We start from the raw sequence: 27,438 nt of genomic DNA, 5'->3' as shown, positions 1-27,438 counted from the left end.
ATCCTCAATGGATGTCCCTTGACATAAAATGAAAAAAAAATATTGTTGAAGAATTTACAAAGTGAAACATTTTGGAGACTTCAAATAAAACCATACACTTCTAAAAGATATAATGGATATAATGGCAGGTGAGAGATCTACTAAATAGTTTTCCATATTGAAAATACAGTGAGAAGTCAATAAGGGGAAACATAATTTGGAAATAATTATTAGGAAATTGATTCCACTGTTGAGGGATCCTAAACCAGATTACATATCAGATTGTCTGGAGAACTTTATTACCAATGCAGAGTATGAGAGATTACTATAGAAACAGATTCAGCAGTTTAAGAATGAGGTCTTGAAATACATATTTGTAGAATACTATGAACATGATTCATTTGCATGTAAAGTGGCTAGTTGTGAGTTATAAGACATTAAGATTGATAAGTGGAACAAAGAAATTGACTCAAAATAATTCAGAATATAGAGGCAGTAGGATTCCATGAAATGTTAGATGTGAAGAGAGTGGTCAGTAAAAGAAAGTGGAGTCACACAGTGACTTAAAATGAGATTGAGACCTCAAAATTTTTTTTTGCAGATATGTGAAATAAACATCCACTGAAAATCCAAATGAAATACAATTAGTACAAACCTACTGTTTATGAATATAATAGTATGGGAGGCATTTAGATACTTAAAAGCATAGTTAAGGAAAGCCTATAGTTAGACAAGTATGCCAAAACTAAAATAAGAATAGATAGGGAAGAAATTTAAAAGTTCTATTAAACAGGTTATAAAGTTTGTGCATGCCGTTTTTGGTTTATACCCTTTCTTTCCACATAAATACTGAAAATGAATGGAGACTATTCCCTTCTTTAAAACTAGAAACTGAAGTTTCCAACCTGATTGCATCAAGAATGAGGTAACTTAATCTAGGCTTGTAAAATTTAATCAATCTGACATAGACTTGGAATTTGGTGAGTAGGAAACAAAGGAAGAAGGACCAAAGGAAACTTATGACATGAATTTTCTTATCGCTTCTCATTATTCTCTGGACTTATTCCTATACCCAAATGAAAAAATTTTCTCAATGAAGCTATCTACACTATTGGTTGTAATTTCTGTATTTACAGCTTTAATTGAGAGTATTCTTATCTCCAAAAGTTTTCTTTTAGCAGAATAATGTTGAGTGAAGGCATGAATCAAAACAGATAATTTTCCATAATTCCAGCAGTTAAATGTATTTTAATTTGGGATCATCATCATTCCATGCAAGCTTAAATCACAAAATACTTGAAAATTCTCAAACTCTGTTTCCCATGTGAATATATTTAGGTTGTAAGTTCTGGGGAGAAAAGTGCAAGGACATTTCCTGAATTTTCTCTGAATATATATTCCTGATATATACATGTGTGTGTACTCTTAATTTGACAATTGATATCAGAACTGGGTTAAAAACTAGAACTAACACTTTAAGGTATAATCCAGATATGTATTTAATTACAGTAAATCTTTTTAATAGATTCAAGAAAGATGTCATATAAGAAACATTACTATTTAATCTTTCAACTCAGTCTTAAATTAATATGCTGGTTCACCAAAATTCATCCATAAATTCATTATAATTAAGTTAGCAAGTTAAGAAAACATTATCAGAGGGCACAAATCAATCTTATGGGGAATGACTTTGTTTATCCAGCCTTTAATCACATAATCCATTAATAGTTTTCCATTTTCACTTATCTATTTTGACATTTTGTACCACAAACTTATTACAAAATGAACAGAAACTTTAGTTTACTGCATAAAGAACCATTTATATTGTAGAATCATTTATGTTTTACCCATACCTTGAGAGAAAGTATGGTGATCCTTTAAAAGTGTTAAGATTTATAAAGTAGAAAAAATACAATTATAGCAGAGGAGTGATAAAAATATAGGTAGAAATTCTTGGCACACTGATTCAGCTTAGAGACTTTACTTCCCAAGCTGAGAAAATGTTGTGTTTATAAATTTTCCTACCAAAAAATAACTCAACCAATTTTTCAACTGCATATCCTTGCCAAAAGAGGAAGGAGTGGAAAACTAAATTCCCCAGGAGAGCCCAAAGATTCCCTTCAGGACAAAGCTCAACTGTTCTACTGGGCATTGTAGATTTGGACAATCTACAGAGAACCTCAGTTTGTTCCTCAGGGTATTACAGATCTCAGAATCATAAACATCAAGTCACTGTATGCAGTGCTAGTTTAAGCAATTGCTATTATATTGTATTCACTATTTTATAACCCATGTGACATTTCTGACCAATTTAAGAAAGCTTTATATATAAAATGTACTCTTCGGGGAGTTCTAATTTGTATAGTTTTGTCCAAGCTAATCAAAATACAAGTTTAATAGGGCCAAAGTTCTAAATTTCCTTCAGGTGCTGACCACAAGTAAAGTTGCCACAGTGAAAATTGAAGTTGAGATTTCAATCATATCTCTAGCTATGCCAGTTTAAACTGAAATCTAATAAACTTTACTGGGAAATGTCCAAAGAAGAGGCAAAGGAAGAACAGGACAAAGGATTTCTAAGAGAGGATGCACAAAATTCTGCTTCCCAAACCTCAGTGTATATAAATTTCATGGAGATCTTATAAAAATGTGGATTCACTTTCAGTAGTTACCAGTGGGATCTTAGGAGTCTATATTTCTAACACAGTGATTCTTATAGACATTAGCTATGTGCAAGAGCTTTACTAGAGAGTCTTGATCATTAGCTAAATCAAAAGTTAAGTGTGATTTTCTTTCAAAGGGAGAGGCAGGGAAGATCCAGCTGTGGCCAAGGAGACAGCACAGATAACACTACACAGGGCTCAGAGGTTAGGTCAGGACTTTTTGTTGCTTAACCTAACATACTGCTTTTGAGAATTTTGAACATAATAATAGCATGTGCACGTGTTCTTTTTTAGTATTAACGGTAGAGCTGGTCAAAAACATATGAAAAAAACCTTTATTTGTTGTAGTATTTAGATCTGATATCTGAAGCATGATATATAGCTACCTACCCAGTAAAAGTGTTTGTTAACTTTCACTGGCAAGACAATGGGAAAGCAAAGAACATCTTAATTCATTATCTGGCTCTTTGTCCTTTTCTAATAACAAAGAAATGAATAGACAATATAGTATATATAAAAATAGATTCACATAAATACTCTGCAGAGAAGTGGAAAGTATTTAGATGATATCTGAAGCATGATATATATAGCTACCTACCCAGTAAAAGTGTTTGTTAACTTTCACTGGCAAGACAATGGGAAAGCAAAGAACATCTTAATTCATTATCTGGCTCTTTGTCCTTTTCTAATAACAAAGAAATGAATAGACAATATAGTATATATAAAAATAGATTCACATAAATACTCTGCAGAGAAGTGGATAAAACAATATGATATCCCCTATCAAAACCTAGTCAAAACTTGAAACAAATTGACTGCTTCCTTATATTTGTGTGGTTACCTTTTAATCCACTCTGCGGCCTATTTTTAAATGTCTTACATCACTGCTTCTAATCTGGTTAATCTTTTCAAAGGTATTCATTTTAATAAATCATCACTTCTCAATGAAATTTTATTTGCATTTATCTGATAATTAATGATGTCCAGCGTGTTTTTGCTTATTTGTGAAATGAGTTGTCACTTACATCTTTGTCCATTTTAACTAGGTTAATGTTTTAATATAATTTGAAAGCTTGCCATAATATATATATCTTGACATATATATATATATATGTATGTGTATATATATATATATATATATGTATATATTCAGATACACAATTTACAAACATCTGGGACCTTCATCAACTTTTCTTTCCACATGATAGCATACTGCAGAACGACTTCAATGCATGTATTTTGATTGGCCTATTGCCCAGAAATAGAAACTACTCTTCCTTCAGGTAATCTAGAAAATATTCACAGACAACATTGTCAGCTTTATTATATATCTCTCACAGATATTTGAGAAGAACCACATTATTTTCTTGGAGAGGCTAACATTTGAAGTAGGCCTTGAGACAGAATCTCATTTCAATTGTAAATTAAAAGTGTGTTAGGGCTGGGGATTTAGCTCAGTGGTGCTGCTGCCTGCCTCACAAGCACAAGTTCCAGAGTTCAATCCCTGCCACCAAAACAAAACAAAACAAAACAACAACAAAAAACAGTGTGTTACCTTGCAGGGGATTTTGTGGAGAGAGCTGTATGAGCAAAAATATGTGCTAGAGGGAATAAGGTGCATCCACAAGGCTTTCAGTAACACATTTTGGCTATGACATAGATTCCACTGGAATTGTAGAAAAAAAATGATTCTAGAGTTAAGCTAGGGTGTTTAGAAAAGTCCTCAATGCAACCTCAACACTCAAGGAGACTGAGACAGAAGGATTGCAAATTCAAGCCCAGCAGGGAAATGTAGTGACTTAGAGAAACCCTGTCTCAAATTTTTAAAAATGATTGGGCACAAAAGCTCTAGGTTCAAGTCTCAGAAGCATTCAAAAAAATAAACAGAAAAAAACGCAACACCTAAGATAATTAGGATGAGCAAATATAAGTTGAAAATGTATGCATGTCATGCAATCTATATGTCCACATGAACAAACACATCCATATATACCCTAATTTATAAATTTATATATATTTACATATAACATATATGTACATAATCTAGTAGTAAGATATTTATTAAAGTTTTTGAAGGGTATAATTTAATCAATTCTGTGTAGGAAGAAACATTTGACAACAATATTTGGGAAGGAAGATAGTATAAGCAAGGAGGAAGTGATAAGTAGTGAGACTTTTCCAAAATACGCAAATGACTAATTTCTAGATTAAGATTCTAATTGGGATCAGTAGGAATGTGTATGGAATTTCAGTGTTGCATGAAAGGCAAAATAGGCAAAGAAGATGGCTCCTTCATTATACTTAAAGTATATGGAGTATGAAAAAAGACTAGTATTTAAGGACTATGCAGGCACAAACTTTCCAAATTTGCTCATGTTCTGTTTTTTCACCACCCACTGGGCACTAAAACACCATATCATCTTAGCATTATCTGTTCTTTGGTAACATGCATTCAAAGCTATTTTCTATCAGTAAAATGTTTGACTAATTTTTTTATGATATTACTGATTTATTTTTCTACTTTTTTTTAATTTCCAGAAGATTGAGGCAATTTCCTTTTTAATTCTGTTACTTTTGTTCTCCACATCTATACTATCTTACTTATTCATTATCACCTATTAGATTTCTGAATCAATAAAGCTTTCTACTCTGCCACTCTGTATCATCCAAATAAAGCTTTTGAGGACAGCATAAACAAAGTGAGTCAATGAATCTTTTTATTACTCATAGAAACAGAATGAGCTAAGTGTCCTCTTAGTTTGGCTCTGCTTTCAAAATCTCAATTTTTCATGATTCCATTCCTGTTTGCTTCCCCACGGGACATGTCAGTTGAATTGCTACAAGTAAAATTCATCATTTCCCAATAAACTTTAAAAAAAAGGTTAAAAAGGCTAGTAGATTTCCTGGTATTTTCATCTGCTCAACCAAACACAAACCAGCAAATACAATGGGGTCATGAGTCTCCAGCCCATCCATTATCAATAGAATAGGTAATGTTATATATTCCATTTAAGTCATTTTAAAAGAAATTATAGCAGCACAGTTTGTAATAGCTAAAACTTGGAAGTAGACCAAATGCCCATCAGTTGGAGACTGGATAAAGATGTGGTTTTTCTATAAAATGGAATACTACTCAACCATAAAGAATAAGAAATTAGAGTCATTCATAGGAAAATGGATGCATATTGAGGTCATACTCTTAAATGAATTAAGTCACACATGTGTAAATACCAAATAGTTTCTCTGGTGTGAAAAACTATAATTGTAAATAAGATTCCAATGGTATAATTGACAATGTGAAATAGGAAGAAAAGGGCTAAAGGTGTATGGGAAGTGGGAAGTGTAGGGGAGAGGAAATAAGTGAAAAGAAAAAAATATGAGAAAATGAAAAAGTAAAAATAAAGTTTTTGTAAATAGGGCAGGAGGGGGTGAAGAGAGGGCAGGGGTATGGAGAAAAATGAGAACAAAGACCTGTCATGGAAAGGTACAAGATCCCAGTGATGAATGTAACTGTACTGTGTACCAAAAAAGTATCAATAAACTCAATGGCAAAAAAATAAAATAAAAAAGAAATTAGCTATTTTAGTACAAAATGCATTAATAAAGTCACACTGAAAACATAGTAGCTAGTAAAATGCTTCATTTGTTTTCTACTTTATTTTATATATCATAATACTATATTCAAATTTTAATGTTGCCAAACTAAATATAAGTTGAACATATTTTTTTCCAGTACCAGGGATCAAACTCAGGGCCTAGCACTTGTGAGACAGGCAGTGGAACTACTGAGCTAAATCACAGTAAATCAGAGTAAAAATATAAGGAATAGAGCAATTGTAGTCACAAAAATCTCTGAACACCTCCTCCAAAAAAAGATATATCAACTAGAAATTTTCTGTAGCAGGGTTTCTTTGCTTCATTTTTGTTTCTTGAGGTGGTGTCTCACTACATAATTTGTGTTGGCCTTGCCCTCACTACATAGCCTAGACTGGCCTTAAACTCACTGTTTTCCTCCTACCTCAACCTTCCCAGTACTGAGATTAGAGGCTACCAGTGTGTATCACCGGACCCTGATTCTATGGCAGTTTTGTACTAAATAGACAAGTGGTATTATATGTGAGGTCTAAATATTTCTCTTTAACATTTTCATCAATGAATCTATAACTTGCTTGTTTCTCAGGCTGTAAATAATTGGATTTAACACGGGGATTATTACAGTGTAAAATAGAGAATCCATCATACCTTCACCATCTGCTTGTTGAGATGCAGGGAGCACATACATGAAGAGAAGGGGACCATAGTATAAAGACACAGATAAGAGATGTGCTCCACAGGTGGAGAAAGCTTTCCTTATACCTTTGAGAGACTTCTTTTTTAAAATTGTAAAAAGAACTAATGAATATGAAACAAGAACAATCACAATGGTGAATACTTGAATTGAACCAGATAAAATAAATACCATTAGAAAATTAATAGAAGGGTCAGTACAGGAAATCTTAAACAATGGTATAATGTCACAATAAAAGTGATGTATTACATTGTAATTACAAAAGGTTAATCTGAATAAAAGCGCTTCATGAATTAAAGAATGAAGAAAGCCACCTACAAATGACAAAACTAGTAGGCGAATGCATCGTCTATTGGTCATAATCACTGGGTAAAGTAAAGGTTTGCATATGGCAACATACCGATCATAAGCCATTGTTCCCAAGAGAAAGCATTCTGTGGTTCCACCAAATGCAAAAGCAAAAAATTGTATCATGCATTCAGAGAGAGATATCAACTTGCTCTTGGCTAACAAGTTGACCAGCATATTTGGGGTCACTGTAGATGATATCCATGCATCCACAAAGGCTAAACTTCCCAGGAACAAGTACATGGGGATGTGAAGGTGAGGGTCATTCCAGATGAGAGCTATGAGACCAAGGTTTCCCACAACTGTGATGAGATAAATTACCAAGAACACCAGGAACAGGGGGACCTGCAGTCCTTGATGATCTGTAAGTCCTGTGAGAACAAATTCTGTCAGGAGGGATATATTTTCTCTTTCCATGTGTTCACTGGATGTCCTCTGAAATCAAATGAGAGAAATGTGAAAAAAAATCCATTGATTCATATAGTGAAGACTGGAGCATGAAAATTTATGTAAAACTATACTCATATCAGCATTGAGTTTTCATTTTACCTCATGTTACTCTAACGGATGGAAACAATTGGTCAGAAATTGAACATGAAATAAATGTAATATTTTAATTGAATAAATATGACCAAATAATCTTTTAAAAATGCTTTCCAAGTTATTAAAATACATTTACAATGCCTAGTCTGTGTGTGACGTGACATAGGGTGTCACGATGAAGATAAATGAATGGATTTTAATGTTTTCAGAATGCAAAATCACTGACATTTTGTCAAATATTTGGTGTGGGAGAAGTGTTTAAAAAAAAGAAAGGAATGGATTGGTGTCTAGGTAGCATAATTGAGGTTATCTGGATGCATTGACAAGTTTGTAGTATGAACATCCAAGCAATATGTATTTCATAATATGACTCTAATACAGTAATATAAGTAATGATTTGTGAGTTACAGTATTGGGGTATGTGAGCTTTTGTTATAAGTCATCTATCATTTGAAAAATATGCGCTCACTTCGGCAGCACATATGCTAAAATTGAAAATATGCAGAGATAAAAGGAGAACAAGTAAACAAACTTGAGGTAGTTATAGGAAAGAGATTACGAAGGGATAGACGTCATTTGTTAGGCATCTAACTTCTGATGTTGGTGGCAAACAGTGTATTTGATCTAGTTTTGTCCATTGAACCCCACTCAATTTAGATTTCAGTGATTAAAGCAAATTTACATAGCTAAAGCAATAAAAAGCATGAAAATGCAAGTGCATCCATCTGCATATACAGCAATGACATTGACATCAAGAGCTATGGCAGCAGAAGTTCAACATCAGCAATAACTACACTTAGCCATCTAGTGACAAAATATGATTTTGGCTGCCTTGATTCTTTCTGACCCTGCCACTCTGAAAGTTTCTTCAAATTCCATGGGAAAGACAATTTCCATTGAACAAACTCATTTTCTATTTCAAACCAAATCTCTGGAAAACCAAAATAGTATCAAAGGGCAGAAGAAAAAAAAAAAAGCATACTGAGCAGAGTGATCAATGAAAAATATCCAGAAAGGAAATAAGAATTACCACTCTTAATGAATAAAGGAAAGATAAAAATTTACACTAACGAGGTAGGCAGTGGAACCACTAAAGAAGATATGGTTTTCTATGAAATGGAATACTACTCAGCCATAAAGAATAAGGAATTAGATTCATTCATAAGAAAGTAAATATATATTGAGGATATACTACTAAGTGAAATAAATAAGCCACACATGTGTAAATAAACTATAATAGTACAAAAGATCCTAATGAGATAACTGACAATATGAAATAGGAAGAAAAGGGCTAAAGGTGTAGAGAAAATGGGAAGGGTAGGGGAAAGGTAATAAGGGAAAGGGAAAAAGTAGGAGAAAATGAAAAAATAGAAATAAAATGTTTGTAAATGGGGAGGAGAGGAGGGGGTGAAGGGAGGTCAGGGACAAGGGGAAAAAATGAGAACCAAGACCTGTCATGTAAAGGTACAAGATCCCAATAATGAATGTAACTCTACTGTAACCATAAAATGTACCAATAAACTCAATGAGGAAAAAAGTATATTGAAGAGACATGCACAGTTCCATGTTCATTTCAGTGTTATTCACGTTAGCCAAGACATGGAAGCAACCAGAGCATCCATCAGCAGATGAATGAATGAAGAAAATGTAGTACATATGCACAGTGGAATACTGTACACCCTTTAAAAGAAATAATTTCTGTCATGTGTGCATAGAGGGAACCAAAAGACATTTTATTATGTGAAGCAAAACAGGCACAGAAAAACAGATTCTGTACAATTGCATTTACATATGGAATTTAAACAATTCAACTCATAGAAACAGAAAGCCTCCCCAGAGGCTGTTGGGAAGGCAGATGAATGGTAGCAGAGAAGATATTCATCAAATCAAAGGGCACAAAGTTTCAGTCAGACAGGAGGAATAAGTTTTATTTAGGTATTACACTGCATTGCAACTACTTAATAATCATATATTGTATATTTCAAATTGTCAAAAGAATAGATTTTTAAGATTCTTGCCACAAATAAAGAATTGATAAGCTGATAAGGGAGGTGAGAGATATGTCAATCAGCTTGATTGAATCTTTCTACAATGTATACATAGATCAAAATATAACATGGTACCCCATGAATATATATAATTATTGTTTGTCAATTAAAAATAAATATAACTAAAGTTACCTGAATAAAACAAAAAAAATTGCACTAGCTGTTCCTCAGACAAAGGTCTACTATCTAGAATATATAAAGAACTAAAAACAAAAAACAGACCCCCAAATATAAAGACCCAATTCAAAAATGAGCATCTGAAATGAAGGGACATTTCCCAAAGAAGTAAAAGTAGCAAATAATTATATGAAAGAATATTCAACATCACTGATCATTCGAGAGATATAGATGTAAACAACACTGAGATTCCATCTCACCCCAGAAAGAATGGCTGCTATCAAGAAATCAAGCAATAACAAATGCTGGTGGGGTTGTGGGGAGATAGGAACCCTTCTTCATTGTTGATGAGAGTGCAGACTGGTTCAACCACTGTAGAAATCAATATGGAGATACCTCAAACAACTATGATTAGAGATCCCATTTGACCCAGCTATTCCTCTACTCGGTATCTTCCCAAAAGAATTAAAAGAACCATACCACAGCAATATATGTTAACCAAGTTTATAGCAGCACAGTTTGTAATAGTTAAAATTTGGAAACAGCCTAATTTCCTTTCAACTGGAGACTGGATAAAGAAGACGTGGGTTTTTTTTTTTTTAATAAAATGGAGTACTACTCAGCCATAAAGAATAATAAAATAGATTTATAGCTAAGTGGATGCACATTGAGACCACATTCTTAAGTGAAAAGAATAAATCACACATGTGTAAATACCAAATAGTTTCTCTGGTGTGAAAAAGTAAAAGTGTAAATAAGGATCAAAATGTATAATTGATATTGTGTAATAGGAAGAAAAGTAAAATAGTGGAGAAAGTGGGAGGGGTGGGGGAAAAGTAAAAAGAGAGAAGAAAAAATATTAGAAAGGGAAAAACATGGAAACAAAGTCTTTGTAAACAGGAAAGGGTGGAGTGGCTGACAGGGGTGCTGGGGAATAGGGAAGAATAAGAACCAAGATAAGTTATGTAAATGTACAAGATACCAATGATGAATGTAACTGTGTTGTTTACCTAAAATGTACCAATGAATTTAATAAAGATAGAAAGATACTAAGAATGACAAAATTTAATATAGTAGCAAACACCAAAATAAATGTCTTAGGAAGATAAAGGGTAAAGAGAGATCCATGCGTGTGGAAATTAAGGGAATTTTAGTGGCTTTAGTGAAAACACTTTTCTCTAAACAGTGGAATTAAGGTGAGTGAATAACAAGTAAATGATAAATAAGTGGCACAGGAGAGAGTGCTGTGTACCGGGTGTGTGGTGAGATGTAGACAGAAGTTAGCATTTGTGTATTGTTCATAGACTAATTTTTTCCTGCTGTAAAATATTTTAAGCAAAATTTTCAAATATACAGGCAAGTGAGAGGCGAGGAAAACAGCCAGATAAAAAGAATATAAGAAGTGAGAACAGAAATTTGGGCAGGTGAAAAGAAAGTAACATGGAGTAAGAAAAATAGATAAAAAATAATAAACTCATAGATGGAAGACTATAAAAATGACAAGACAAAGACAAAGGACAAAGCAAGGATCAGAGGTGCCTAGAGACTAAAGAATGGGAGGAAGTGAGTCAGTGTTGAATATTTGTATTGACACTGGTGGTCATTCATTGTTGACTTTCCAAGAATCATTTTACTTTATTTAAAAAAACAAAGTTGATTAAAACTTTGTATATAATTAAGGGAATTAAAGGTTTAATTTTGTTTCATTCATAAATATGTTGACAATGCCTGAAAGTTGATTTTAAATGTTTCCTTATCTGATTATTACAGCAATTAGAGCTAAGTTTTTCCAGAAAGCTTGTTAGTTTTGAGAGAATTTTCTTCTAAGTTATTTTTAGCATAACAAAATGAGCCAAAGATTGTACCATGACTGAGACAATATAAACGAACAAATATCACTAATTATACTTTTAAGTAAAACTTTATATGAATGGGTTTCCTTCTATAAATCCCCAATGATTGAATTTTATTAGTATTATATATAGCATAAGTATTACTAACTTTAGTAATGTATTCAGAACTTGAAAATTATCCTCATGAACAAAATTTAACAAATATATATATGTATAGTATTATACATATGAAATTACTATATTATTTATAAAAATATTGAAGGATTTTAATGTACATACATAGATATTCAATTCTATATACATTTCTTTCTATATCTACATCTCTTTACATATTATATTATCACAATATAGATCCATAAATAAATCATATATGTATTTCTACATTTATATGATATTTAATATCCAGTGAAATTATTGTCAGAAATGGGAAGGTACAGAGGAATTAATATTTAACTGACAAACTTTAAAAGTTTTAAGGAGGAAATGTGATTTTACAGGATTTTATATCATAATCAATGTAAATATTTCTTATAGAATGCTTATTAGGACTTGAATTTTTAAACTTTTAAAACACAACATTCTACTTCGTAAGAACTTATAAAGTCATTACAGTTTGGTTAATAAGATAATGAATCATTGACAAAAGGAGCAATTCCTCTTATAGTTATTTTGCTTATCCAGATTTTGGTCATGGGTATGAAATACAAAGATCACTTACTCTTTATTATTCATTCTCCATAGCTATTCTAACATTCTGTAAAACAAATGTGAAATAATTATGACTTAAACCTTATAAATCTTATACTTTTATTATGAATAATAATATTATAAAGTAATTTTTGTTACCAGTATTCTGAGAAATTATGACAGTCCTTTAAAAATGCCAGGCATTCAAAACCAGAAATAATACATGATAGGATAGGAGTGACAATAACACAGTAAGCAATTCTTTGTGGGAGGTTTTTTTGACAGTTTCATTATGCAAGCTAAGGAAAATGGTGTTTATATAATCTTGCTTTGAGCACAAGAGTCAGCCGGTTGTACATCTTAGTGTTTTTACCAGGAGAAGATGGTGTGGAGAGCTAGAATTCCCCTAAGAATGTCTGAGTATTCCCCATAGGATGAAGTGAAATTTTTCAACTGGGCATTGCTGATTTGTATGTGTATGAAAAATCTAGATCATCCCACAGAGTATTATAATTTTTAGAATCATAAACATTAACTCATTATAGACAGCTCCAAATTTAACTACTGAAATTACACTTTATACCACTATTTTTCCCCACAGTGACCCTTCTGACAGATTTGTATATATTTCAGTTTATATACAAAATGTAGTGCTTCTAAGTGCCTTGATTTTTATAGTCTTGTCTGTGCTTATCATAATATAACTTTAATGAAGTAAATGACCTACATTCCCTTCAGGAGCTGATCCAAAGTTGTCTTCACTGTGCTAAATTCACTTTAAATGTCAGACATATTCCCAGTTTTCCCATCTGAAGCCACACTCTGATTAGAACTTTTACTAAGCAGAGACCAGGGAACATAGCAAAAGAAAAACAAAGGCAAAGGATATTTTGGGGAGGTGGCGTAGATCTGTGCTGCTCAAACTTAAAATGCCTATGAGTTCCCTGGATAGTTTTATCAAGATATGGAGTCTTTTTCATTTGTTCTAGGTAGGGCTTAGGAATTTTTAGTTTTAGCAAGATAATGTTTGTAGACACTTGCCATCAATAGACCTACTGGATAGTCTCATTATCTGAGAGCTTTATCATTGGAGACACAAAATTTTATAACTATGACTTGCAAAGAAATAGAACACAGATGGAGAGAAAAAAGTCAGCATGGTTGTGGTACAAGGAATCTTGGTCCAAGTAGGGGAATTAATTCTTTAACCCAATTTAAAGGAAAACAATCGAAGGATTTTTGACATGTTGGTAACATGCTTAAATTTTTTGTTATGTATAAAAACAGAATACTTTCAAAGTATTTATTCAGAAAATAACAATTTATAATATTTAAATTTCATATCTGATATGTAACTATCTCTAGATAAAAAGATGCTTTGAAAGATAAATATTTGCTGGGCATGGTGATGCATGCCTATAATCACAGCACTTAGAAGGCTGAGGCAGGAGGATCCATGTGAGTTCGAGACCACCCTGGGCTACCTAGTGTGTTCCAGGTCAGTCTCAACTACATAGCGAGACACTTGCCCTACTTTCTGGCTCCCAAAAGGCAACAATGTTTCTGCCTTGGAACCAGTTTACCAAGGATTGAATTCTCTGAAACTGTAAACTATATTACATCTGTCTTTTAAATTATGGGTGTGATTTTTGTCTCTGATATGGGAAATGGCTAATAAATGCTCATCAGTCAATGAATAAAGAAAATGTGGTACATACACACAACTAATACAATTCAGCCATTAAAAATAATGAAATTACTTCATTGATAACTATGGATGAACCTCATAGAAATTATGTTAAGGGAAATAATTCAGGCACAAAAAGACAGATATTTCAAGATCTCACTGGTAAATGGAATCTTGTAGAAGTTTCAAACAAAGTAATGGTTACTTCAAGCTAGAAAGAATAGGGGGAAAATGTCAGCTCACAAATACATTATTGCTTGATAGGAGAAATAAGTTTCTCCTCTATGGCACAGCAAGGCAAGTATAATTTATAGTAATGGGTTTCATATCTCAAGTAATTAGAATAGGGAATTTGAATCTGTTCATTTGAAAGAAATAATTATAGTTTAAGGCAATGGATACACTAATGGTAATTCTATGGACATGCTGTGCTCAAAATATGCATTGAATGTTTAGATATTAAAAGTTCATTACAGTAAAAGACATGCTGTTATTATTCCAGCTTAAAATATTCCCCTTCTGTCTTTTGCTATGTGTATTAAAAAATATGGTGAATTGTGCTTTCACATACCATTCAATGAAAAAGAAGGCTCATAAAAACATGATAATGTGTTTTCATCTACGTTATTCACTGGAGCTGACACAATGTAACTCCTGAATCTGACTCTGACTCTTCCTCAACTTCAAAATTTCCATGAAAGGTAAATACTATGAATCAATTCAAAGCATTGAGTCAGCTAGAGCAGTGTAAATAAAGCAGTCAAAAAAGAACTCTCAGAATTGCTTCAGGAAAGAGCAATGGGCTAAATATATTCAAAGCAAGAGAGAATATTTTGAGATGGATTGATGACAGTATGTCTTTTACTCTAATAATTTTTTAATTTAAAAATTCTACCTTTTCATACGGCATATACAAGAATTAAAACATCACATTGAATCATATAAATATTTATAAATATTATATATCAGAAACATTTAACAATAAAAACAAAGTTTAATAAGAGTTGGATTGTGACTGTCAAGATAGGATGAAAACAATGAACTTATTTTCAAGTACTCAATCAATTAACCCACTTTCACAGAATTTTCTAGAAAAAAAGTAAAAAAAGAACAAAGATAAAAGAGGAGTAACTGAAAATTCTGCATAAATGTGTAGTAAGCAATATGATATGGGGAGACAAGTACAAACATGACCAAACCTTAACATATTGATTATCCTTTAAATTTTGTATAATTATTCCCTAGCTCATTTTGCCACTTTTCTTTAAGTATAAAAGTTATACACTGCTGTCATCAATGTTAATAGTATTTTAAATTTAGGAGCCTTGCGTCTCAGTAAAATTGTATGGTGCCTAGTAAGATATTTCTCCTAAGGGCAATAATAATTTATTGCCTCCAGCTCCTCCTATAATGAAGGAGAAGCAAAAATAGAAAAAGTCCATTCACTTTTCTGGGTATGGAGACATTTTTCTCATCTATGAACTGTGTGTGATCTAACATACCAAGACATAAAATTGGGCATCTATATATGGAACTCAGAAGGGGATTAAGGGATGCCCAGATGACTTTAAAACATTATTTGTGTGTATGATTATGCAGGTGTTTCCAGAAGAGATGAGCATTTGTATCAGTAGACAGTCAAAATCAAGGAAGATCTACCTCACCCAAAGTAGGTGGGCATCAGTGAATTGATTGATGGCCTGGATAGGACATAAAAGATGAATTTGCTCTCTCTTCTGAATCTAGGATAGCCATTTTCTATCGACCTTGAATTTTATATCCTTCACAAATATATTGTAGGGATGCTCTGAAAAGAACCTGTAATGCTGCAGCTGTTCACTTCTGCATGATTCATGAGTATGGTGGGGAATCATCTGTTTCTAATTCCAAGTTTTCTCTTTAATAGTTAACTGGAATTATAGAGAAATACTAATGAAACTGTAAATGAGAAATGGAAGAGGGTAATGTAACAAAAATGGAGATCTGATCTTATTTCTGTAAGGTCCTTGTATCTTCAGTGACTTCTCTGTCCAAATCACATCCTCACCACTTTCATTAGATGATAGAGTTCTGCTGTCCATACCTAACTTTATGACTTAGTGGATCAACTAACATTTAGATTATGATGGTCACATCATAATCAGCTTTTATGGTGACTTACGAGCCAAGATTAAGCTCTGAGTTGCTACTGAGGCCACATAACATATAAATGGCTAAAAAGTAGAGTAGTTTCTACAGAGGAAGACAGGTTTCTTCTTCCAACTTCACGGGCTTATTGTATAATGAATCTCAAGAGTCCTTCCAGAGACTCTAAACAACACCACTACATACCACTGCCACTGCAAGCAACAATGGATCTGCTGAATCTCTTTTTAATAGCAAAGCATTTATTGGTACATTTTCAGCATACGTGATAACACTCATCATAGGCAATTTGCACCTATACATGATACAATGCAACTCTTTTTTTCCCATTTCCCTCCTTCCCTCATGCCCCCCTCCTTATGTACAAAAGCTTTGCTTCCATTTTTTCCCTTCTATTCTCACTTTTTTTCTTGTCCCTTCCTCACTTTTTCCCTCTCTCCTCCCTGGCTCCCTCCCCATAGTAACATTTTCTTCAATTTCCCAATATCCATTGTACATTTTAGTCCTTATTTCCACTTTCATTTTCTCATACCAGAGAAACAATGTAGTATTTAAACAAGTGTGTCCTATTTATTTCACTTGAGTATGTTCTCAAGGTGCATCCAGGTAGCTATAAATGTCTGAAGCTCATCCTTTCTTTATGGGAGAGTAGTACTCCATTGAATTAAAAAAATCTTTTTCCATTCATCATTTGATGGACATTTGGGCTGTTTCCAGTATTTAGCTATTACAAACTGTGTCACTATCAACATAAGTGTGCATATATTGCCATGGAATGATGCTTTTAATTATTTTGGGAAGACATCCAAAGGGGAATAGCTGAGTCAAATGGAATTTATAGTTTTAGTTTTTTGAGGAATCTTGACACTAATTTTCACAATTGTTGCACCAGTCTACACTCCCCACCAACAGTTGAGCAGGGTTTTTCCACAAAGGCCCTGTTATTGGTTGATTTCTTGATAACAGCCATTTTTTCTAGATGAGATGGAATCACAATATTGCTTTCATCTGCGTCACTCGAACGACCAGTGATGTTGAACATTTTTCATATGTTTATTTGCTGCTTCTACTTCTTCATCTGAGAAATATCTATTCACTTCATATGCCCATTTTTTAGATTGTGTCTTCAAATTTGAGTAGTCTGATTTTTTTTTAGTTCTTTATATATTCTAGATAATATTACTTTGCCTGATGAATAATGGGTAAAAATTTTTCCCCACTCTGAGTCATCTCTTCATTCTGTTGGTAGTTTCTCTTGCTGTGCAAAAGCTTCTTAAAAAGATGAGGTCCCAGTTTTAAATCTTTGTACTGTTTCTCATACAATCTGGGGGATCTGCTGAATCATACAGCCCTAATAACAAATTGCTGCACAGCAGCAAAATCCTGTTACAGAGCCATCTCCTATATATCAGAGAGTAGGTAAGAGTAATTCATTAAATGAAAAATTTATTGTTTCCATAGTCCAAAGAAACCAATCACTTTCATAGTTCCTTTTTGTTTGTAGAAGAGAACATGTGCAACAATTTAAAGTATACATAACCTGTAAAAAGATAACAACATATCCCACATTAGACTCTTGGAAGTTTCTCTGAGCTAGAAGTTCCATGATGTTTTTAGTTTTATTTTTTGCCTCTGACACAAATACACCTTTCCAAGAAGTCCACACTATTGCTGTTTCTTGCCCTCTGCTTCCACTCAGCATATTTTCAGTATAACATATCAGTGTGCCATTTTATGGGAAAAAAGAAATCAAGGGCCGTAAGAAAATACTTACAAATCATGTATTGACCAAAGAATATATGAAGAACCCTCAACACCCAATAATAAGAAAACTCAACCAATATCAATTATGGACATAAGATTTTTTAAAAATTTCACTAAGGAAAATATGCAGATGTTAAATGAAGAAATGCTTGATATTAGGAAAATATAAATTGCAAGCACAGTAAGTTGTGGAGATGCACTAATTAAAAGGAATAAAATTGAATATACTACCCATATAGGTTGCAGCAAAGTACCTTTTGTACTTAAAGAGAGGCAATAAAAAGTACTAATATTATAACCATTAATTATGATATGTCAACTTGACTGGATGATAAAGTGTCCAACCGATTATAAAGCACACTTCTGTGCGTATCTGTGGAGTGTTTCCATTGGATGATTGGCATAAAGAACAGCAAATCACAAGGAGAAGAATCACTCAATTGTGAGCGATGCTATTCAATAGGTTCATAGCTCTTGTGGGATAAAATGGAAATGAGCAAACACACATTTCTAGAGTTCCATTCTGCTTAAGGGGTGTGTCTTTTGCTGCCATTGCCTGTGAACATCAGACTTGTGTTTCTCCATCCTTCCAAAGCAGACTCACACTAGTGACTCTCTGGGGAGTTTCCAGGCCTTTTGTTACAGACTGTCTCTGTATTCTTGATCATTTTTTGTTTCACAGCTTCCAGTTTCTTAGACTGAGAAACTACTGGATCCTCATGTTCTCCAGTATGTAGATGGCTACTATGGACTATTCTATCAATGATCTTGTAACCTACCTAATAAATCCTCTTGAATAAATATATGTATAAATGCATGCATATAAATATATATGATATTTTTTCTGTTCCTTTATGAAACCCTAACCCACACAAAGATATAATTACTTAAAAATTTAGGAAGGTGTTTCTCATGATTATTTTTGAGACAGATTCTTGTTATGTAGTCTAGATTGCTGGCTTTATAGGTATTATCATAAGTTACATGTAACTATTCACACATGAAATGTAAAACTAAATGATATAAATAAGCATTAAATCTAAATTTCTAAATGAATCTTCTTTAAGAAGTTGATATATTAGTGATCAAAAGGGAAAATAAGTGTATCAAAATCCCTTTGTAGCAGTAGCAGCAAACCTATGGCACATATGTTATTTGTTTTTCTTTTAAAACAAAAGTTGTTTATGCATTTTTTTTCAAAACTAAAACCTCAGTGTTCAGTTTTGACTACAATGTTGTCACTTTATGATAAATAAGTGGATTTGGGGTTGCAGTTTGGGCACTAGTCTCTAAAAGTTTTGCCATCACTGCTCTATATTTGCTGGAAGATAGGTAAAACCCTTGAAGACATTAGCATAGCAAACAACATTATGAACAAATTCTCAATAGCACAGGAACTAGCACAAAGAATCAACAAGCAGGATCTCACCTTTTAAAAAAGCTTCTTCACTGCAAGAAAAACCATATTAATATTAATACATTGTAATATTAATACAATTGTATAGCTTGGAAACACACCACATTTACCTGTCTAGAGGAGTCAGGTTGCTGTTTTAGTGGACACAAATCCCTGGAATATGGCAAGCTATTAAAATCACTTTCATTTAACATTATTAGGAAATGGTTAATTTCATTTCTTGTAGTAGTTCAACTTATTTACCATATAAAGAAATATATAGAACTGCAAACACAAAAACAGCAATATGACAGTGAAGGCATAACTAAACTGTGAGGTGATGTTTTGAGTTCTGTGTGCTTGTATGAGTGCGGGGAGAGGCCAGTTACTTCTCCTTTTCTATGACAACTTTTTTTTTCTTTAATTGAGTTTATTAGTACATTTTAGGGATACGGCACATTTACACTCTTTGTTGGGATCTTGTACCTCTACATGACAGGTTTGGTTCTCATTTTTTCCCCTTGTCCCTGACCTCCCTTCACCCCCTCCATCCCTCCCCATTTACAAACACTTTATTTCCATATTTTCATTATCTAACATTTTTTTCTTTTCCCTTATTACCCTTCTCCTACCCATCCCACCTTCCCTATACCTTTAGCCCCTTTCTTCCCATTTCACAATTTCATTAATTTTATTAGCATCTTATGTATTATTACAGTTTATTCACACCAGAGAAACTATTTGGTATTTACACATGTGACTTATTTATTTCACTTAGGAGTATATCTTCAATATGTATCCATTTTCCTATGAATGAATCTATTAACTCATTCTTTATGGCTGAGTAATATTTCATCTTATAGAAAAACCACATCTTCTTTATACAGTTTACAATTGATGGGCAAATGGGCTGTTTCCAAGTTTTATCAATTCCAAACTGTGCCACTATAAACATGGGTGCGCAAAAATCACTGTGATATGATTCTTTTAGTTCATTTGGAAAGATACCCAGCAGAGGGAAGGATGGGTCAAATGGAACCTCCAGTCCAAGCTCTTTGAGGTATCTCTACATTGATTTCCACAGTGGTTTCCCCAGTCTTCACTCCCACCAAAAATGGAGAAGGGTTCCTTTCTCCCCACAGCCTGGCCATTTGTTATTGTTTGATATCTTGATAGCAGCCATTCTTTGTGGGGTGAGGTGGAATCTCAGTGCTGTTTTCATCTGTATCTCTCAAGTGACCAGAGATATGGAGCATTTTTTCATATATATACTTGCTGCTTTTATTTTTTTGTCTAAGAAATGTCTGTTCATTTCGGATGCCCATTTTTGAATTGGGTCTTTATATTTGGGGAGGCTGAATTTTTTTGAGCTCTTTATATATTCTAGATAATAGTCCTTTGTCTGAGCAGCAGCTGGTAAAAATTTTTTCCCACATTGTAGGGTGTCTCTTGGTTCTGCTGATGGTTGCTTTTGCAGTACAGAAGCTTTTTAATAAGATGAGATCCCAGTTGTTGATTTTTTCTGCTAGTTCCAGTGCTACTGAGGATTTGTTCATAAAGTCTTTTCCTATGCCAATGTCTTCCAGAGTTCTGCCTAACTTATCTTCCAGCAAGTTTAGTGTTTCTATTTTAATATTTAGATATTTCATCCACTTGGATTTTACTTTACTGCATGGTGAAAGATAAGGGTCTAGTTTTAATCTTTGGCAGGTTGAGATCCAGTTTTTCCAACACCATTTAGTAAAGAGGCTATCCTTAATCCACTGAGGATGGTCAGCTCCTTTGTCAAAGATGAGGTGGCTGAGTACATCTGGATTTGTTTGTGTGTCTTCCAATCTGTCCCACTGATCCTCAGGTCTGTTTTTTTTTGCCAGTACCATGCTGTTTTTATCACAGTGGCTTTGTAATATAGTTTCAAATTGGGAACTGTTATACCTGCTGCCATGTGTCTGTTGCCTAGGATGGCTTCTGGTATTCTAGGTATCTTAAGGTTTCAAATGAATTTTTGGATTCTTTTTTCTAGTTCTGTGAAATATAGTGCTTGAATTTCAATTGGCACTGCATTAATCTGTATAGCAGTTTTGGTAGTATGGCCATTTTCACTATGTTGATTCTTCCTACCCAGGAACAGGGGATATCTTGCCATTTTTTATATCCTCTTCAATCTCTTTTTTCAGAGTGCTGTAGTTATCAGTGTAGAGATCTTTTGCTTCTTTTGTTGGATTGATTCCTAGATACTTCATTTTTTTGGGATGCTACTATAAAAGGAATTTTTCCCTCATTTCTCTCTCAGTGAGTCTGTTATTTGTGTATAAGAAGGCTATTGATTTTTGGGTGTTCACCTTGTATCCAGATACTCTACTGAATCTGTCAATTAAGTCTAGAAGTCTTTTGGTGGAGTTTTTTGGTCTTCAATGTAGAGTATCATATCATCAGCAAATAATGACAGTTTAACTTCCTCCTTTCCTATCTTTATTGCGTTAATTTCTTTCTCTTGTCTAATTGCTGTGGCTAATGTTTCCAGAACTATATCAAAGAGGAGTAGATATAGGAGCAGCCTTGTCTTGTTCCTGATTTTAATATCAAGGTTTTCAGTTTTGGGCCTTTTAATATGATGTTGGCTGTTGATTTTTCATAGATAGCCTTTATTAAGTTGAGATATAGACCATCTATTCCAATTTTTTGCAGGTTCTTTATCATGGATTGGTGTTGAATTTTGTCAAATGCTTTTTCTACATCTGTTAAGAGGATCATATGGTTTTTGTCCTTGAGTTTGCTAATATAGTGTATTACATTTATTGACTTATGTATTTTGACCCACCCTTGCATCCCTAGAATAAATCCGACTTGGTCAGGATGGATGATCTTCTTCATAATCCTCTGTATTCTGTTTGGTAGTATCTTATTAAGGATTTTTGCATCTATATTTATTAGGGAGATTGGCCTGCAGTTCAATTTTTTAGCTGTGTCTTTCCCTGGTTTGAGAATCAAACTGATACTTGCTTTTAGGAATGAATTTGGAAGTATAGCTTCCCTTTCAATTTCTTTGAAATGTTTGAAGAGTAATGGCACTTGTTCTTCTCTAAATGTCTTGTAAAATTCAGCAGTGAATTCATCAGAGCCTGGGCTTTTCTTTGTTGGTAAATTTTTAATTACATTTTCAATTTCACCGACTGTAATTGGGGTGTTTAAAATGTTTTTATCTTCTTTGTTCAGCTTTGGTAATTCATAAACATCTAAAAATCTGTCCATTTCTTCTGTGTTTTCCATTTTATTGGAGTACGGGTTCTTAAAGTAGGTATCAATGATCCTCTGGATTTCTATTGGATCTGTTGTGACTTTGCCTTTTTAATTCCTGATCGAATGGATCTGATACTTTTCTTTCCTTTTTTTGATAAGATTAGCTAAAGGTTTGTTGATTTTATTTATTTTTTCAAAAAACAACACTTTGTTTCATTTATTTTTTGTATCATTTTCTTAGTTTCCACTGCATTGATTTCTGCTCTAACCTTTATAATTCCCTCTCATGTTCAAGCTTTGGGATTTTCTTGCTCTTGTTTTGCAAGGAATCTAAGATTCATCATTAGGTTGTTTATTTGAGCTCACTTGGTTTTCCTACTGTGGGCATTCAGTGCTATGAACTTTCCCCATAGAACTGCTTTCGTTGTGTCCCATAGATTCATGTGTGTTGTATTGGCATTTTCATTTATTTGTAAAAACTGTCTAATTTATTTTTTAATTTCCCCTGTAATCCATTGATTGTTCAGGAGAGTGTTGCTCAGTTTCCATGTGCCTGTGAAGTCCTATAGTTTCTTGTGCTATTAATCTCCATCTTGATTGCACTATGATCTGATAATATAAAGGGGAAAACTTCAATTCTTTTGCATTTATTCAGACCTCTTCTGTGAGCCAATATGTGGTCTAACTTGGAGAATGATCCATGTGCAGCCTAAAAGAATGTACATTCTGATTTTCTGTGGTAGAATACTCTATAGTCATCTTCTAAGTCCATGTGTTCCAAAGCTTAGGTTCTAGTATTTCATTTTTTATTTTCTGCCTAGATGATCTGTCAGTTTGTGATAGTGGGGTATTTAAATCCCCCACTACAATTGTATTAGTGCTTATTTGGTTTTTCATGTTACTTAATATTTGTTTTATATAGTTGGGGGCACTTATATTTGGTACATATATGTTTATGATTGTCAACTCTTCCTCTTGAATTGTTCCCTTTACAATGATGTAGTGGCCTTCTTTGTCTCTCAATGAGTTTTGGTTTGAAATTTACTTTGTCTGTTAATAAGATTGCTACCCCTGCTTTTTTCTGGGCTCCTGATGCATGGAGAATTGTTTTCCATCCTTTCACTTTCAGTCTATGGGCTTCCTTTTGCACTAGGTGTGTTTCTTGTATACAACATATTGTTGGATTTTACTTCTTAATCCATTCTGCCAGTCTATTTCTCTTGATTGGTGAATTGAGGCCATTAACATAGATGGTTATAACTGATATGTTCTGATTTATTATTGTCATGTTATTTTCCTTTTGTTGACTCTTTTTACTTTTTTCCCCCTCTCCTTTTAGTTTCTTGCCTTGCTTATTTGATTTGGTTTGTTGGGCTTCATGGTACTGTGGCCTTCATTGTTCCTTTTTAGGATATTGTTTAGAATTCCTTTTAGTGCTGGTTTGGTGTTCATGAAGTTTCTCAGGTGTTCTTTGTTGTGGAAGTATCTTATTTCCCCATGCATTTTGAAAGAGAATTTTGCAGGATGCATCAGTCTAGATTGGAGGTTGTTTCTTTTAGGACTTGAAATACCTCACTCCAGTCTCTCCTTGACCTGAGGGTTTTTGTTGAAAAGTCTGCTGTGATTGTAATGGACTTTAATTTGCATGTGATTTGTTTCACAAAATTATACCTTGTTTCTCTCTTTCTATCACATATGGCACTTCTTACGTGTCTAGGCAAATTTTAATTCATGTATAAAATGTCTTATTTTATGTATACCTTAATAAAAAGTAATGCATACCTTTTATACTTGTGACTAGCATGATCTGTTCTGACAAAGTCAAACATGATTTCAATAAAGAAAAGACAGTTCCCTCAGGAGCCAGACCCAAATAAAATTATCCTTATACATACTGTTTCTCATAGTTGATACACATTACTTAGTTTATTCATTTTAAGTAGGAACCAGCTGAGAAAATTTTCTATGCAAACAGAGGGAGCATCTAAACAAAATCAAATTTTAATGCTTACAACTATCTGGTAGATCTTGTTAAAATGAGGATTTTGTTTCATTCTGGATGGGGCTCAGGAAGGTTCCTTTCTAACACAATGATACCTATAGACACTTGCCATCCACAGAGCCCTAGCATCAGAGCTGAGATTATCCAAGATCCTTAATTATAAAAGCTATCAAAATAGAAAATACATCTGACCTGCAAAGAGGCAAAAAGGAGTCAGATGTGTTCCCTGAAAACAGCAGGAGTGAAATCATTTTGAGGCCTTGGAGTTTAAGTCAGGGAACTTGTTCTTTGTCCCATCTAAAAATCAAAACAAAACAAAACTATAGATTTTTGAGGCACCTCCATATTGATTTCCAGAGTGGTTGCACCAGTCTGCACTCCCACCAACAATGCAAAGGGTTCCTTTCCCCACAACCCCACCAGCATTTGTTATTGCTTGATTTCTGGATAGCAGCCATTCTTTCTGGGGTGAGGTGGAATCTCGGTGTTGTTTTCAACAGCACCTCTCAAATGACCAGTGATGTTGAACATTTTTTCACATGTTTATTTACTGCTTTTACTTCTTTGTCTGAGAAATGTCTGTTCATTTTAGATGACCATTTTTTAATCAGGTCTTTATATTTGAGGGTTCTGATTTTTTTGAGTTCTTTATATATTCTAGATAGCAGACCTTTGTCTGAGAAATAGCTGGTAAATGTTTTTAACTTCATATTGTAGGTAATTATTCTAGTATGCTAAATAATATTTGGTAAATATTCCATGTACAATTTTCAAGTACATATGCAAATGTGCAGTCTTAGTTAATTATAATTGCAAAAACTTTACAGTCAGATTAAACTTGCACTATTTCTGATTTTAAATAAAAAAGAACACAATATGAGATTTAAATGTGTCTCTTTAAGAACTTTGTGAGTGAATGTATGACTTGCTTATTTCTCAGACTGTAGATAATTGGGTTTAACACAGGAATGATGACAGTATAAAACAGAGAGACCATCATATCTTGATCATCTACTTGTGGAGATGCAGGGTGCACATACATAAAGAGTAGAGGACCATAGTACAGAGATACAGATAAAAGATGGGCTCCACAGGTGGAGAAGGCTTTCCTTATCCCTTTCGATGACTTCTTTTTCAAAACTGTAAAGAGAACAAATGTGTAAGAGACAAGAACAATCAAAATAGTGAATACCTGGATTGAACCAGAGAAAATAAAAACAATTAAATAATTAAGAGAAGGATCTGTACAAGAAATCTTAAACAATGATATAATGTCACAATAAAAGTGATGTATTATATTGGAATGACAGAAAGTTAATCTGAATAAGAAGCCTTCATGAATTAAAGCATGAAGAAGACCACATACAAAGGACAAGACTAACAGACGTATGCATACTTTATTGCTCATTACCATTGGATAGAGTAAAGGATTGCATATGGCTGCATATCGATCATAAGCCATTGCTGCCAAGAGAAAACATTCTGTAGTTGCACTGATATTAAAAGAAAAGAATTGTACCATACATTCAGACAGAGAGATGATTTTATTCTTTGCAAAGAAGTTGACCAACATCTTTGGAATCACAATAGATGATATAGATGTATCAACAAAGGCTAAACTCCCAAGGAAAAAGTACATAGGGATATGAAGATGAGGATCTCTCCAGATGAGACCAATCAGACCAGTATTTCCAAAAACAGTGATGAGGTATATCATTAAGAATACCAGGAACAGGGGGATTTTCCACTGTGGTACATGTATAAGTCCTGTGAGAACAAATTCTCTCAGCAAGGTTGCATTTTCCTTTTCCATGTTGTCACTGGATATCCTCTGAAATAAAATGTGGTGCATGCAGAAAAGCATTAACTAAGCATTTATAAAATGAAATTGGGGGTGTAGAGGTGAAATAAAATAAAACACTTATAGAATGCTCTTTCAATTTTATTTAATATTAACATAGTAGATGAAAGTTATTTTGTAGAATGAAGTATATTCAATTATTTATATTCAGTATGGATATGGATTAACATATTTAAAGAAAACAAGAGGTTGCACCAGTCTGCACTCCCACCAACAGTGGAGAAGAGTTCCTTTCTCCCCAAAACCCCGCCAACATTTGTTACTGAGTGATTTCTTGATAGTAGCCATTGTTTGTGGGGTGAGGTGGAATCTCACTGTTATTTTCATCTGCATCTCTCAAATGACCAGTAAAGAATGAGAAATTAGATTCATTCATAGGAAAATGTATACATATTGAGGATATACTCCTAAATGAAATAAATAAGTCACACATGTGTAAATACTGAATAGTTTCTCTGCTGTGAAAAACTATAGTAGTACATAAAATCCTAATAAGATAAATGGCCATGTGAAATAGGAAGAAAAGGGCTAAAGGTGTAGGGAAAGTCTGAAGGGTAGGGGAAAGGTAATAAGGGAAAAGAAAAAATATGACAAAATGAAAAAGGGAAATAAAATGTTTGCAAATGGGGAGGAGAGGAGGGGGTGAAGGGAGGGCAGGGACAAGGGGAAAAAATGAGAACCAAGACCTGTCATGTAAAGGTACAAGACACCAGTGATGAATGTAATTGTACTGTATGCCTAAAATGTACCAATAAACTTAATAAAAAAAGAAAACAAGAAATATTATAAGTATATACTAAATTTGTGGAGAGAGTGTTAC

At 33.5% G+C, this 27,438-nt stretch overlaps 2 protein-coding genes across 2 annotated transcripts; both read right to left on the bottom strand.

The window, feature by feature from the left end:
• Window positions 1–6,762: 6,762 nt before the first annotated feature.
• LOC104876458 (olfactory receptor 186) lies at window positions 6,763–7,737 on the bottom strand. Its single transcript, XM_010644500.2, has one exon. It carries the CDS (start codon window positions 7,690–7,692, stop codon window positions 6,763–6,765), a length of 930 nt encoding a protein of 309 aa, XP_010642802.1. The 5' UTR covers window positions 7,693–7,737.
• Window positions 7,738–25,640: 17,903 nt separating this feature from the next.
• LOC104876462 (olfactory receptor 187-like) lies at window positions 25,641–26,591 on the bottom strand. Its single transcript, XM_010644508.2, has one exon. The coding sequence runs from the start codon at window positions 26,568–26,570 to the stop codon at window positions 25,641–25,643; it is 930 nt and encodes a 309-aa protein (XP_010642810.1). The 5' UTR covers window positions 26,571–26,591.
• Window positions 26,592–27,438: the final 847 nt, after the last annotated feature.

This window comes from Fukomys damarensis, unplaced genomic scaffold (assembly GCF_012274545.1).
Source record: "Fukomys damarensis isolate Sample0158 unplaced genomic scaffold, DMR_v1.0_HiC HiC_scaffold_24, whole genome shotgun sequence".
Taxonomy (NCBI): Eukaryota; Metazoa; Chordata; class Mammalia; order Rodentia; family Bathyergidae; genus Fukomys; species Fukomys damarensis.
This window is presented reverse-complemented; position numbering and strand designations above follow the sequence as displayed.

Bases quoted from the DNA above. Each gene is read 5' to 3' on its own strand.
- LOC104876458 (XM_010644500.2), bottom strand. From the start codon at position 7,692: ATGGAAAGAGAAAATATATCCCTCCTGACAGAATTTGTTCTCACAGGA.
- LOC104876462 (XM_010644508.2), bottom strand. From the start codon at position 26,570: ATGGAAAAGGAAAATGCAACCTTGCTGAGAGAATTTGTTCTCACAGGA.